This window comes from Lytechinus variegatus, chromosome 10 (genome assembly GCF_018143015.1).
Source record: "Lytechinus variegatus isolate NC3 chromosome 10, Lvar_3.0, whole genome shotgun sequence".
NCBI lineage: Eukaryota > Metazoa > Echinodermata > Echinoidea > Temnopleuroida > Toxopneustidae > Lytechinus > Lytechinus variegatus.
The window spans coordinates 856,597-870,259 of NC_054749.1; the positions used below are offsets into that span (position 1 = coordinate 856,597).

The 13,663-nt window shown below is 38.7% G+C and overlaps 1 protein-coding gene across 4 annotated transcripts in view; it reads right to left on the reverse strand.

Moving 5' to 3' along the window:
* Nucleotides 1–4,108: 4,108 nt before the first annotated feature.
* LOC121422843 (SH3 domain-containing protein C23A1.17-like) overlaps nt 4,109–13,663 on the reverse strand; it is a 125,641-nt gene continuing 116,086 nt past the window's right edge. For all 4 annotated transcript variants that reach the window (XM_041618054.1, XM_041618055.1, XM_041618056.1 and 1 more), the window contains 5 exons: nt 12,528–12,629; nt 11,018–11,156; nt 6,353–10,468; nt 5,764–5,959; nt 4,109–4,936 (listed from right to left, as the gene is read on the reverse strand). In XM_041618054.1, the coding sequence (XP_041473988.1) occupies nt 4,843–4,936; nt 5,764–5,959; nt 6,353–10,468; nt 11,018–11,156; nt 12,528–12,629 (4,647 nt within the window). In that variant the 3' untranslated portion in view covers nt 4,109–4,842. The remainder of the gene's footprint in view (nt 4,937–5,763; nt 5,960–6,352; nt 10,469–11,017; nt 11,157–12,527; nt 12,630–13,663) is intronic.

A 13,663-nucleotide genomic window follows, 5' to 3' on the forward strand; every position in this document is an offset into this window, starting at 1 on the left:
AGAAATAAACAATACTCCCAGAACACCCAAATGTGTTATGAAACCATGTAAATCTATCAAGAACTACATTTCTAGCCAGTAATTTAAATAACAGAAGCATTGATTTAAGTTTTTTAAACTTCTTTGAAATAGTCATTCTAATCTCTCAAGGTTTATTTATTTCCAAGAATTTCCAACAACAAATCTGAAGTATGCTATCATAATATTAGTTGTACATTAATATCATCTTCTAGTTAACAAGCCATTTGAGATATTTATAGAAATAAAGAGTAAAATCTACAAATCTACATTAAAACAGGAAAGCTTCGAGACACAATAAAAATGCTTGAAACTATGATTTCAACTAGATCTTCATTAAACCGGAAGTGCAAAGTGACAAAATGACCTAATCTAAACTCTGAATAGTTATATACCTCTGTTATGCATGTTCCTCTTCTCTCACATACAGAAAAAATATTTTGTATAATAGCTGAATTACAATGTTAAGTTGTATTATTCATATATAAAAACAAAGTTACAAGCAAACATCAGCATGAATACATGCAGGGTGACATTTTCATTCAGCTGTTCACGAGGGGGGGGGGTCACAAAGAGTTGAGTGTAACTAAGGGGGGTGTTGCAAGGAAATATTTGTGATCAATTGAAAATATTAAGTTTCAATTTAACAACTGATAGATCAACATAAGCCGTAGCAAATCAGGGCCCTGTCTTACAAAGAGTTGCGATTGATCCGATCAATCACAACCATGAATGGCCAGCAACGTCAACATCTGTTATGCATGTTTATTCAAAATCAAAGATGCATTCATTGTTTTCTTGAGAATTCACTGTGCTTTTTTGTTTACAAAGGACATTGTGCACATTTCCTGTACAAAAAAAAATTATGACACTGATGGATTTCCATAGAGTTATGACTGATGGGATCAATCGTAACTCTTTGTAAGATGGGGTCCGGATTAAACTTCTTGTTTCAAGGAGCAGATGAGCAATCAATCACTAGTTTTCAATTAACTACGAGATTGAGTTAGGGAAAAAATAGACTTGCAATTGATTGCAAGTTTCTTGCAACACCCCATTTGAGTCATGCTTAAATGCCTACACACACATGATATGTAAGATGCCATCATAGTGCACGTCCCAAGCATATGATCTGGGCCCCGTCTTACAAAGAGTTACAATCGATGCAATCACTCGTAACTCTATGGAAATCCATCAGTATCATGATTTCTTCTACAGGAAATTTGTAAAATGTCATTTGTAAACAAAGGAGAACACACCAAATTGTTAAGAAATCAATGAATTTATGGATATACATTGATATCTAGCAAATTCTTTTGAACAATCATGCATTTTATATGTTGACGTTGCTGGCCGTCCATAGTTGCGATTGATTGGATCAATCTCAACTCTTTGTAAGACGGGGCCCTGATCAATGCAGTAATGCAATATGTACTACACTTATATGGGAATTTAAGAGCCACTCTATGTCACACTTACATCTTTGTGAAACACCTCCCAGAAGTTAAAAATGACCTTACACATGACAGTGGACTATTCATGTTCTTACCTCCGCTGGTGTTTCGACAAATATTGAATTTGTATGACCCTTATCAAATTATAATAATATGTCCATTTATTTAGCGTTCAAGGAATAAATCCTACCAGGTACCCATTCACCTCACCTGGGTCAAGTGCGGCCCAATTAGTTAATGTATTGTACCAGTGACAAGGGCAGGTAGACGGCACATGAGGGTGCCTTGCACAAAAGTTTAGGTTTAATATATTGGGACAGGCATATAACTAGCACAACAGGTAGACACATGTAAGTATTAATGTACCGGTAAATAAAAATTTGTATTGATATGCTTTTTAAAAACAATTTCATCTCTAAAAATCTGATTTTCACTCAATAGCTGATTGACCAAATGAGAACAAGATAGCAACCAAGAAAGGATCAGAAGTCAATGTGTAAGGTCTTGTTATGAATGAAACACCTCCTCTGCAGCTATTCTGATGCCCTACAAAGCAAAAACCCAGTCTAAATCTTAGAGTGGACACAGTTTCTGAGCATATGGATGATTTGTATGCAATCCTAACATGCATTCCCTGAGGATCAAATCAATCTTTATCAAATGGAAGAGGAAAAAAATTGGCAAAAAAAAATAAAAAATCAATAATTCTATTATATTTCACGTCCCTTTGGTCCATGATCCAAAATATATAAAAAGGAAGATAAATAAAATGCAATTAAAAATACATTACTCAAGGAGCAGAAGCACATTTTTTAGTCAAACTACAAATAAAATTTAAAAAACAATGACATGCAATGTTTCATTTATAAACAATCATATTTTCATGCATAGACGTTTCACATCTCAAAACCAAGCAGTGCTTAGACATCAAACCTGTAAAATTTCAAAATAACAAAAAAATAGTTTGGTATTTATTTATTTTGTTGCATATCTTATCTAGGTAAGTTTGGTGGGTGTTTCATAAAGCTGTTTGTAAGTTAAGAGCTACTTGAAGAATGACTGGTGACCCTTTATTATGCTCTAAATAATCAACAGTGAACATTACAAGAAAGGATCACCAGTCATTCTTGAAGTCGCTCTTAACTTACGATCAGCTTTATAAAACAGCCCCCTGGTTGTAATCTAATATTTAACAAGAAACAGTGTACCATAATCATCAACTATGCTAATCTTTAAGGTCCTTTTTTTCTTGTATAATTAATAGGCATATATAGTCATTATGTACACATAGGTCTGATAACCTTCTTCATGGGTTTACCATGAAAGTAACGTGTATCAGTTACAACTGATTATAAACCCCATTGTTACAATCTGACAGGACATCTAAAGGCCTCCGCGCACCTTATGACTGCTCACGATCCGATTTTAGAATAAAACGTAGTAGAATTCGAAGTTAAAGGTATTGTTTAACTTTGTGAGCAGCCGGTTTGAAAAATTCTCAAACCAAGGTGAAACATGTGTACAAATGCATGTATTTGAACTAATAAACCCTGAAAACAACCATTATTGAGAATAAAAAGCTAAAACTACAAGGCAAACCCCGATTTTTTAAATAGGCGTCTTATAGACCCCTAAATAGTACACATAAGTGTATGGGATGAAATTAAGATGGTGTTTCCGGTCACTTTATATTTCAATTTTTGAAGCACTAAATAATCATTTTCGAATGCAATTTTTCTGGGCTTCATTTTTGTAACATATCACAGGCACAGGTGACAAGTGTGACCTTCTAGCTCAGATTTTTTTAAAGTCAAACCAATGTTAACCAATCACTTTAATATTGAGACATGGATTATCTTACTGTGTACTGTTCTAAATCATCGTACGAATACCTATGTTCAAATCCGTGACTATTCCATCATCTTTCTTAGAATAAAAGCAAATTTAATATCTAGTTGCAATGACGTCATAGCAGTCGTACGATTGGCTACGATTTGAAACTAATTCGGCCTTTACTCCAAAATAAAGGCTTGCAATCTTTCAAAATAATTATATTAGTATTCTTTCAATTAATTTTAACCTCAAATACGATTATATGTTCCATTCACATTTTCAGAAAATGAGCAAAATGCGATTTGTTCCAAAATCGGATCGCTAACAGTCGAAAGGTGTGCGGCGGCCTTCACAGGCTTAGTCAGTTATATCAATGGATTCGATTATGAAGTATAAATTGTTGACATTTGTTGAGATATACAGTAAGTATTACATGGTTAATCACATGATTTTAAAAATTCAGGTGAGCCTGCCCTTGTCAAATCTCATGAGTCCACAGAATTCTTCTTGATTTGAATTAATTTCAACTTTGAAGAGGGAAGTACACATTTTCACATTCTGGTGGGCGTTTCATAAAGCTGTTCGTAAAGTCACGAATGACTTTACGCATGACTGGAACATGATCTTGGGTCATAAATCAATTATATAGGGATATATCACTTGGCATGAGAAAGGATCACCAGTCGTGCGTAAAGTCATTCGTATCTTACGAATAGCTTTATGAAACACCCACCAGGTATGAAAATATACTTTGACTTGGGGAAAATATTTGACACATATGTAGAATTCACTGCACATCTTTTTTCACTCTTATCACACTCACAGATTTTTTTATTTTCAATGTGAATGATTAAATAAATCAAATTCCCTGCAGTGTGAATGGTACAAGATAATGTAAATGATGATGTTCAAGTTTATATACAGAATATTAAAACATCTGTTTGAGAGCGTTTTCCACTCACTTTTCAGCATTTGACAATAGCACATTCACTGTAACTTGAATGGAAAATATGGTACTAGTAGGACCACAAGATCCACTCACAGGTTCACAAATGATGATCTAAGTTCCGATTCTGTATCACCTAACATTCGTTCAATCAATTTAGGAACGTGTTTATGAGGGTTTGATCTTTCATTCTCCATCAGTTCTCCACTGCAAGAATCTAAGCCCATGTAGTATATTACTCAGGCTCTACTTTTCTTTTGACCCAGACTTTTGGTTCTCTGCAAAATATGACAATGGCAAAAGTAGAAAGGTCCTTTACTGAAGACACCCAACTTCATGTCCTCAAGATCAATAACAGTTCATATGCTTCCTATATGTCACATCCTCAATCCTCTGGTCTGAGATATGTGACCTAAAGATCATAGATGGAGTTGGAACCCCCTACAGGACCAGGAGATATATAAATCCAGAACCAGCTTATCAGGTTTTCATAGCATTGATCGGTGACCTTGACAGATGATAGGTGACCTTGGCAGATAGGTGACCTTGACAGATGAGTTGAAGGTTACCTTAAGATAGATCTAACATCTTCTAGCCCATCATGCTATCCAAATCCAGAGCTAGATTAGCAAACATGGATTCAATGTCATTGAAAACCTCTTTGCTTTCCTCTGCTGGTTCCTCGCTGTAATAGAAAAAAAAAAATCATAATTTCTATGTCATACTTTTCTTGAAAGATAAATTAAAGCAATTGCAGTAATACTGATTTGATATGATGTAAAACCAACTAAAGGTCACTATACCATAGTAGAAATAGATCTAGTACAGTAACATTCACTGAACATAGTGAAACCATGATATCTAATGTTTAAAGGTTTACATGGTGGTATGAACAATCGTGGAAGTGGTTTACGGTACAACCATGTGTGAAGTCCTAGAAAGGGACTACAGTAAATAGAGGTAGAAACAGAATGGAGAGGCAAGAAAGTGGAGATTAGAAATCATGAAAGCTCAGCTGAAAAACCATCATACTATAGTAGCATATACGCTAGACAGAGGCTGCAGCTTTTGTCTCTGCTGTTAAAGAAAATGTTAGCAATACATCTGAAGACCATTGGAAGGCACGGATTTGGTGCAAAGTTTTGTATTGAATAACTGCTAGTGGACATTCTTAATAAAAGTAAATAATAATAATATAGGGTATTTATATTGAGCACGTATCCACCTTGCTAGGTGCTCAAGGAGCTCCTCTATTACTCAGCTAAGCTAGGTGTTCACAGCGCACACAGCTTCTTGAGGAATTACTTCCTACCAGAAGGAAAACAACTAACACAAAACGAAAGTGTAGAGGCAGTGGCGAAGCAGCCACGGTTTTTAGTCTTCCACATCAGACGTATTGTTGACGCATCGCGTAACAGCATCAGAGGCGTGAAGGCAAAGACAAAAGCTACAGCCTCCGCCTAGCTTATAAGCTAAGTGGATGGGGATCTGGAATGGGTGTGGTCATCCTACCTGTTGTTGGGTTCTGGCTCTGACGATGGAGGTGGTGGTGGTGGTGGTGGTGGTAGTGGCGGTGATGGGAGTGAAGGAGATGTTTGGGGAAGTTTGAGTACTGGAGCCGGTGGGGGAGTCCAGTCATCATCCTGGAGTTGACCAAGGGGATCCTCCATTGCCATGCTTCTTAAGATCTCTTCAAGCTTCAGGGTAGCTGGAGACGCAACAAGATGGAAAGGAAGCGAGATTAAATTTTTTGTCGAATATGTACATGACCGTAACCTTTCAAACATAGCAGATGCCACTTTAAAACCAATCTTTACCTCAAGGATGAAAGATTTCTAGCCATTTCTAAATACAAATTTGTATCACAACTTGGATGAATGTTTCCTTGTAATTCGATGAGGAAGACAGGGATGTCAACACATGATCCTTGCTTTTGAATGTATTCCAAATTATTTTTCATTAGCGTCAAGTATCTTATTAATAGACAATTCATGTATGAGGAATATTCCTCGACATAGTTTTAAGGAAGTGATGTACAAACTAGTGGTATTGTGGCGTAAAACTACTTGACTGTGTTTCTGTTGCTCTTAAGACAACTCACCTTCACCTAGAGAGTCTGCATCTGCAGCAGCATCTTCAATTGGCATGTAATTCTTGGTGGCTGGATGATTAGAAGCAGAAGAAGCAGATCTATCAACAGAGAATGGAGGCACAGAAGCAGTGATGATCTCTGCACCAAAAGAGCCAGTCTCTCCTGAAGTCGGTCTCTTAGGGCTAAGTCTCATTGGCTGTTTCTTGATAGTGTCCGTGTTTTCATTTTCAAAACCAGTAAGACCAGTATCAAGTGTATCGCTACTCTCACTGCTATCAGAGTCCACCACCTCATCTTGATCCTCCAACTTATCCATGTCAGATGAGAAAATGTCTACATCTTTAGGGTCTTCAATAGGGACAAGTCTGCTATTAGGAGACTTGATAGGAACAAGTCTACTTGTTGGTTCCTCTATTGGGATAAGTCTTGGGGATTGCGTACTTGTTGATGCAGGGGTTGGCGTCTCCTGTGGTCTGGAAGGTTTTGGGGGAGATTTTGTCTTTGGCAGGACTACTGGTGGGACAGCCCTTTTCTTCACTTCTACAGAAGGTGGTGATGAAGTAAGTTCCGGTGGAGGAGGTGGAAACTCTTTTAAGTCGCTAGAATGTACGGCTACCTCTTCATTAACCAATTCATTCGGAGAAGCTGGTTTACGTTTAATAGTGTCCGAGTTTGATTCCCAGCTCTCCGATACTACAGGTACCTTCTGTCTTTTCTTCTGCCGTAGCTTAAGTTCAGCCATCATATCAACACCACCACCTACATCACCCATCATCTTCTTGGGTGCACTGCTACTTAGTTTCCCGTTGACTGGTTCTAATGCAGATGCTTTCTTGCTCTGCATTATGTTTGTCAGCTGCATGTTTGTTGGTGGCGGAGGGGCAGGTGGAGGGGCAGGAGGAGGGGTTGAATGAGAGACCGATGGTACTACTGGTGGTGCAGGAGGTACAAATGCAATGGGTGCTGGTGGTGGTGGCATGGGTGGTGATGGTGCCGATGACATTTCAGCTGGTCCTATTGGAGATATTGGTGGTGGGGGTGGAAGGGTAGGTGATATAGGAGTAGGTATCTTAGCAGGAGATGCATTGGAAACCTGTACTTGTGTTTGAACCTCTGGTGTAACTGGAGGTGCAGATTTGGGTAATACTGGCACAGCCGGAGGTGGACCAACTGGTGGAGGAGGGACTGACCCAATTGCAGGGACAGATGGATTATGCATATGAGGAATTTGTTGATGATGTTGCTGAGGAACAGAGACTGGAACCACAGGGATAGGAACTGGCTTAGGTTGCTGTGGTTGGCTCACTGTTGAATGTCTTGGTGATGTAAGAGGACTTGATCTATTAAAGGAAGACATAGGCCGATCCTCAATTTCTTCATATACTCTGGGAGAGGAGGATTCATCTTCTACAGAATTTGCATTCATATTACGATTCATGGTTTCAAAGCTAAAAGGAGCATATTTGCTGACTGGTGACTGATTATACTCATCTTGCTCTGTAAACGATCTTGATCTTGATCTGAATTCTGGGGCAAGAGGTTCTGGTTTCTTTGGAGGTCTTTTCAAAGTTTGATAATTCAATGGTTGAGAGTCAGTATTCAAAAACTGTTTCTTCAGCTGCAAAAACGTTGCTTGCGTCTTGATGGGTGAATCTTCCTCTGAACCTTTGGAGGAAGAGGATCCTTTAGAAGATGATGAGATGTCTGTTGTCAAATCCTCGTCAATTTCAGTATTTGAGTTTCGATTTTGATGTCTCGACCTAGGTCTCCATATTCCTTGTAGAGGATTTGAAAGAACAGGTTGTAATACTGGTGTACTGTCATCTGCTTGGGACTGTTTCTTCCAAAGCACTTCTGCACTGCCTGGTCTTCGAGGTTGACCACTGCTATCAGAACTATTGCTACTATTTTCGCTGCTAGTCGCAGACACAGCAGATGCTGCGGATGCTCTCCTCCCAGAATCTAATACAGTTGCTGTAGAAGGAGGAGGCATCACAAAGCTGTAACTGTTTGCTTGTTTCTCAATCTGTAAACTCCTCTCTATCTCTGCTGCCCTGTTTCTTGACAAAGACTTGGTGTGGCTTTCGGGTAAAGAGCGACCTTGATCCCATATGCCAGTATTCGTGTTGGGTAGGTCAAGTATACCCTCATTGCGTAAATGTAATTTGGAATGTGGGTAGCTTCCATTTGGGAAAGTAGAGGCCTGTTGAGATTCTATTGCTTCAGACAGAATATTCTGTGCTTGTTGTATAGCTTGTGTTCCAACAGGCTTTTGATTACTCGGATGGTTTGGATCAGATACAAGGTAATTCTTTGGTTGCTCAATGGTTTTCCTAGGGGACTGAGGTACATTTATAGTTGAGTAAATTGGGTGATCTTGCATGGCATTCATATTCTGGGGTTGTGAAACCTCTTGTCTAGATTCTTGCTGTACTTGTACGTGGTGATTATGGGCATTTTGAAGGTGAACTGCGGTGTCCTGTTGAGGACTCATGAAAGGTGTTTGAATACCACCTTGCATAGACAAGGATGAATTAGAATTCTTGCGCCCTACTTGATTGTGGTTATGTTTAGGAGAAGTCCTTTGAACTTGAGAAATATTCATTTCAACCTGTGGTGGATTAGCACTTTTCATTTCATTACTCATCCTATCTTGAGCTTGTTGATATTGCGCATCCTTGGGAGAAGTCGTTCTTTGAACCTGTGGTTGATTTGCACTCATCATTTGATTTTGCATCTGATTAATAATTTGCTGTTGTTGGACATGCTTCGGGGAATTATTTCTTTGGACCTGTGGTTGAGGAAAATTCATCATTTGATTCTGATTAAGGATTTGTTGTTGATGGACATGCTTTGGAGAATGAGTTCTTTGAGCTTGCTGGGGATTTTCATTCACCAGTTGACTATGTGTTTCCTGATGCTGAATTTGGTTTGGGGAAGTCCTTTCAACTGGAGGAATAACTGCATTCATCATTTGATTTGGAGCTTGCATTCCTCTTTGCATTGCATTTATCTCTTCAGCTTCCATCCTTCTATTATTGGCATCTTCCTGTCCATCAGAAGGTGCCGCACGTGGTCCGGGTTGTCCGACTCCAGATCTCATGTCTGGTGTCACTTTTGGAACAGAGGGCGCTGCAGGGGGTTTAAAAATGACTTCCGACGATCGACTGATGATGGCCGACAAGGGCTCACTATCATGAGATTGTGATCTTTGCATTCTCTTCAATGTATCAGTTTTTCTTGATGGAGTTCTTTTGATAGTCGCAAACCCTGATGTAATCTCTGGATGCCTGGCCATTCCAGCAGCAACTGCAGACTCCCTATCGTGGAAAGGTTTCATGGACTTTTTCCTACCTATTGTAGCGGTTCTTAGTTTCTCAGGGTCAGGGACGGTCGTTATCATTGAGTTAGTCCTTCTTGGTGGTGCAGGGGGTAACGATTTCTTTGAACCCAGTGAAGAATGATCCCCTGAACCAGACCCAGACCCTGACCCAAAACTTGATGCGCTCTCGATAGAGTCTCTATTACTTTGCTCTCTCTTATGGATACCAATTAATTTATCAATACCCTGAGGTCCTTTTTGTACTGGCAATGTCTGTGTTGTATTGGCATTTGGTTGCTTGAAGGTTGAAAACGAACCATAATGTCCTTCTTTAGCATTCTTTGGTTCTGATGTTGGCGTATCTTTCGGGGAAGGAGTACGTTTCCCATCATCACCAACATTCATTGTTGCAGTCGCTGGTACATAACTTGCATCTGCATGATGCTTAGGATGCCTCAGATGCATGATGGGTGGGTGTGGGTCCTGTGGTGTTGTCGTGTCCTGTGATGATGAGCCTGCTGACCTGTTGCTGATATCACTACTTAAACTCTCACGACTGCTCTGAACTCCTGAATGTTTCCTAGCAAGGGGTGGGTTCACAAACTCCTGCTGCGGTGACTGTGGTGATGCTCTCTCCTGGAGAGGTAAGTGCAATCCTGCAGGAAGTGGAGTGATGCCATCCACCGAGGATTGCGGTGATCCACTGCCACCGGAGTCACTGTTGAGTTGATGACCGGGTACCCAACCTTTTTTCTTCAAGTCCTTTAACCTCTTAACAGCAAGCATGATTTTCTTCTGGTGACCTAGGAAGAAAATAAAAGCAGGAAAAGGAATATCGTTACCTTTCTTATAGACACACCAAGCTTTGTAAGCTTTTTTTTTTTCAAATCATTTTGTGCTTAACACTTATTTCATCAGGTGGCTCTAAGTGCTCGATAGTAATGCACCATGTAGTCAACTATGACTATTACATTTGTTTTGAGTGTACAAAATCACTCCAGGGGCCATTCCATGAAGCGATTGGACACAATGTCCAACTAGTGATCTTTTCCTGCCCTAAATAAGATCTAGCAGAAATTATAAAGGAAGGAAGGAAGGATTGATTGATTGAATGATTGATTGATTGAATGAATGAATGAATGAATGAATGAATGAAGCATGCATGAATGAACGAACAAACGAACGAACGAACGAATGAATGAATTGGTTTAATATAGGCCTATCTATTTCACCTAACAAAGAGGCCCTTTTCCACCCCCAAGAAAATTTACCAGTTTCATTTTATCAACACGACTTTGAAATGTTCATGGTACATTCTCTCAAGGATGAGATCATTGTAGGAAGATACATACCTAGCTTATCAATGCCAATGTCCTGAAGATCTTCCCAAGTGATATGAAAGACTTCATCTATAACTCCATAGCTATTAGTCATCAAGGTATTATGGTACTGACTAAGATCTAGTAGTCTCAGCCATGTCCCAACATCGCCCTGTGGTATAAAAAAAATAAGTTCATTTCATCCATGATTATGAAAATCCCAATTGAAATAAAGGAATTTCCAAGATTCTACGTCAGTTAGTCACATAAAAATCCTAGCCACACCATCTCAACCTCAACCAGTAGAATCACAAGCATAATTCAGTTTGATATTTGAACTCGCCACAACTCTGTACTGTAAAGAGCATTGGTAGATTAGTCTGGGTCATAGTCTTACTCATTACAAACAATGTCGAACTCTTTGATAATTTTCTCATGATTTCATACATTGGTCAGATGTAAATTTTAAAGCAGGAATCATGTATCCAGGGAAGGGGGGGGGGTGTTTCATAAAGCTGTTTGTAAGTTGCACTCAACTGAACACAAAACTGGAAACTCTTGGATTTTAATTCAGATTGTCAATTTTTTATTAAAAGATAGGGGAGACTTGGAAGGAAAATTTTACTCCCAAAATCAAGGCAGGAGTTTTTCATGTTGCAAAAATATTGCACAAAATCTTGAGCCTCTCCCCCACCACCCCCAGCCTAGTTAGGGTTAAAGCAGATACCAACAAATAGCCCCAATAGCACCATCTCAAGTCCTCAACTAATCATGTCTGGCCAGGTTCATTACCCATAATGCAAGTCTAAGCAGTGTAGTCTTGTAAACTAGACCCACTGGAGAGATGGCTCATCCCACTTCAAACCACATATTTGTAACACACAATTAATGAGAGACCACAAACAGTATTGGGTCAGTTCACTTCCCCTTGAACAGATATCTCCATACAGATATCTGTTTTATAGGTAAGATCTAAGATATCTTCATATAGATATCGGTTTTATAGGTAAGATTTAAGATACCTGCATATAGATATCTGTTTTATAGGTAAGTTTTAAGATATCTTCATTTAGATATCTGTTTTATAGGAAAGATATAAGATATCTTCATTTAGATATCTGTTTTATAGGTAAGATATAAGATACCTTCATATAGATATCTGTTTTAAAGGTAAGATATAAGATATCTTCATATAGATATCTGTTTTAAAGGTAAGATATAAGATGTCTTCATATAGATATCTGTTTTAAAGGTAAGATATAAGATATCTTCATATAGATATTTGTTTTAAAGGTAAGATATAAGATATCTTCATATAGATATCTGTTTTATAGGTAAGATAAGTATAGATATCTATTTTATAGGTAAGATAAGTATAGATATTTATTCTATAGGTAATAATTGTAAGTTTAAATATTAAGTAATTCTGTAATTCACAAGTCTATTTTATTTGTTTGTACCTTTATTGTAAAGCGCATAGAGAAACTGTCAGTTTATTATGTACTATATAAGTATTATTATTATTATTCATGACAAGCCTTACTGGTATATATGCTGGTACTGGATCCGATTCTCTCATCTGTGCAATCATTGCTGTTATCCGTTTCCTGTGACTGGGTTTGGTGATACCGATCGCTGTCAGATCCTGCAATATCAATAAGACATCAATTCATTAGGTATCAGCGTTGTGTGTAAACGTCTCTCCCATGTTTCATAGATGCAGGCTATGTTACAATGGAAAACACTCCGTCCCTCGGATAGGATGTTAAATGGAGGCCCCGTGTAGAGGAGAGTCACCACCTTTGCACGTTAAGAACCCACTGCACTATTCGTATAAGAGTAGGGGGAAACCCCGGTGTAGTGGTCCACCTGCATTCCCCCCAATCAGTTATATCGGGAGGAGAGACCTGCGGGTCACAGTGATTCAGTTCGCTTTTCGCCTCCCAGGCACAGGTGACGCCAAAACAAATAATAAAATAATAATCAGTTTATTAGGTTTCAACCTCAATCAAGAGACAGGTCAATTTTAGGTGTCAATATGACACCGTTCCCACTACCTTCCTAAAACTTGTTTAGTGGAAACTAGTTTAGTGGAAACTAGTTTAGTGGAAACTAGTTTAGTAGAAACTAGTTTAACGTGTAATGAAAATGGTCGAAGCAATCTTCCAAACCAGTTCATAATACCACCTCGCTATGTAGTTTTCAAGATAGCTTTGCCTCGTTAAACTGGTTTTAGCGTCAGTGGGGACACAACCGTTCTTCAGGAAGTGATCTTCTTGATTTTGAGCACGCTACTCTACATGACAGGTGTAGAATGATTACACTGCGGTTTCAAATTTTGGCGGAACGCGTCACCCCACTGAGAGCGTTTCCATAGCTACAAGACCGTTTAACATGAAGTGATCTAGAAAACCACTTTCGTGTGATCAAGTGGGAACTCTAACAAAGCGATCTTCCAAACTTGTTTCCTGACTGGTTTCCATTAAACCAGTTTTAGAAAGCGTAATGAGAACGGTGTTTGTGTGTCCACTTGGTCTATTAGCAGATGGTCTAATTCTCAGATCATCTAACATCATCATGGCTAAACCCACTTGGTCTATTAGCAGATGGTCTAATTCTCAGATCATCTAACATCATCATGGCTAAACCCACTTGGTCTATTAGCAGATGGTCTAATTC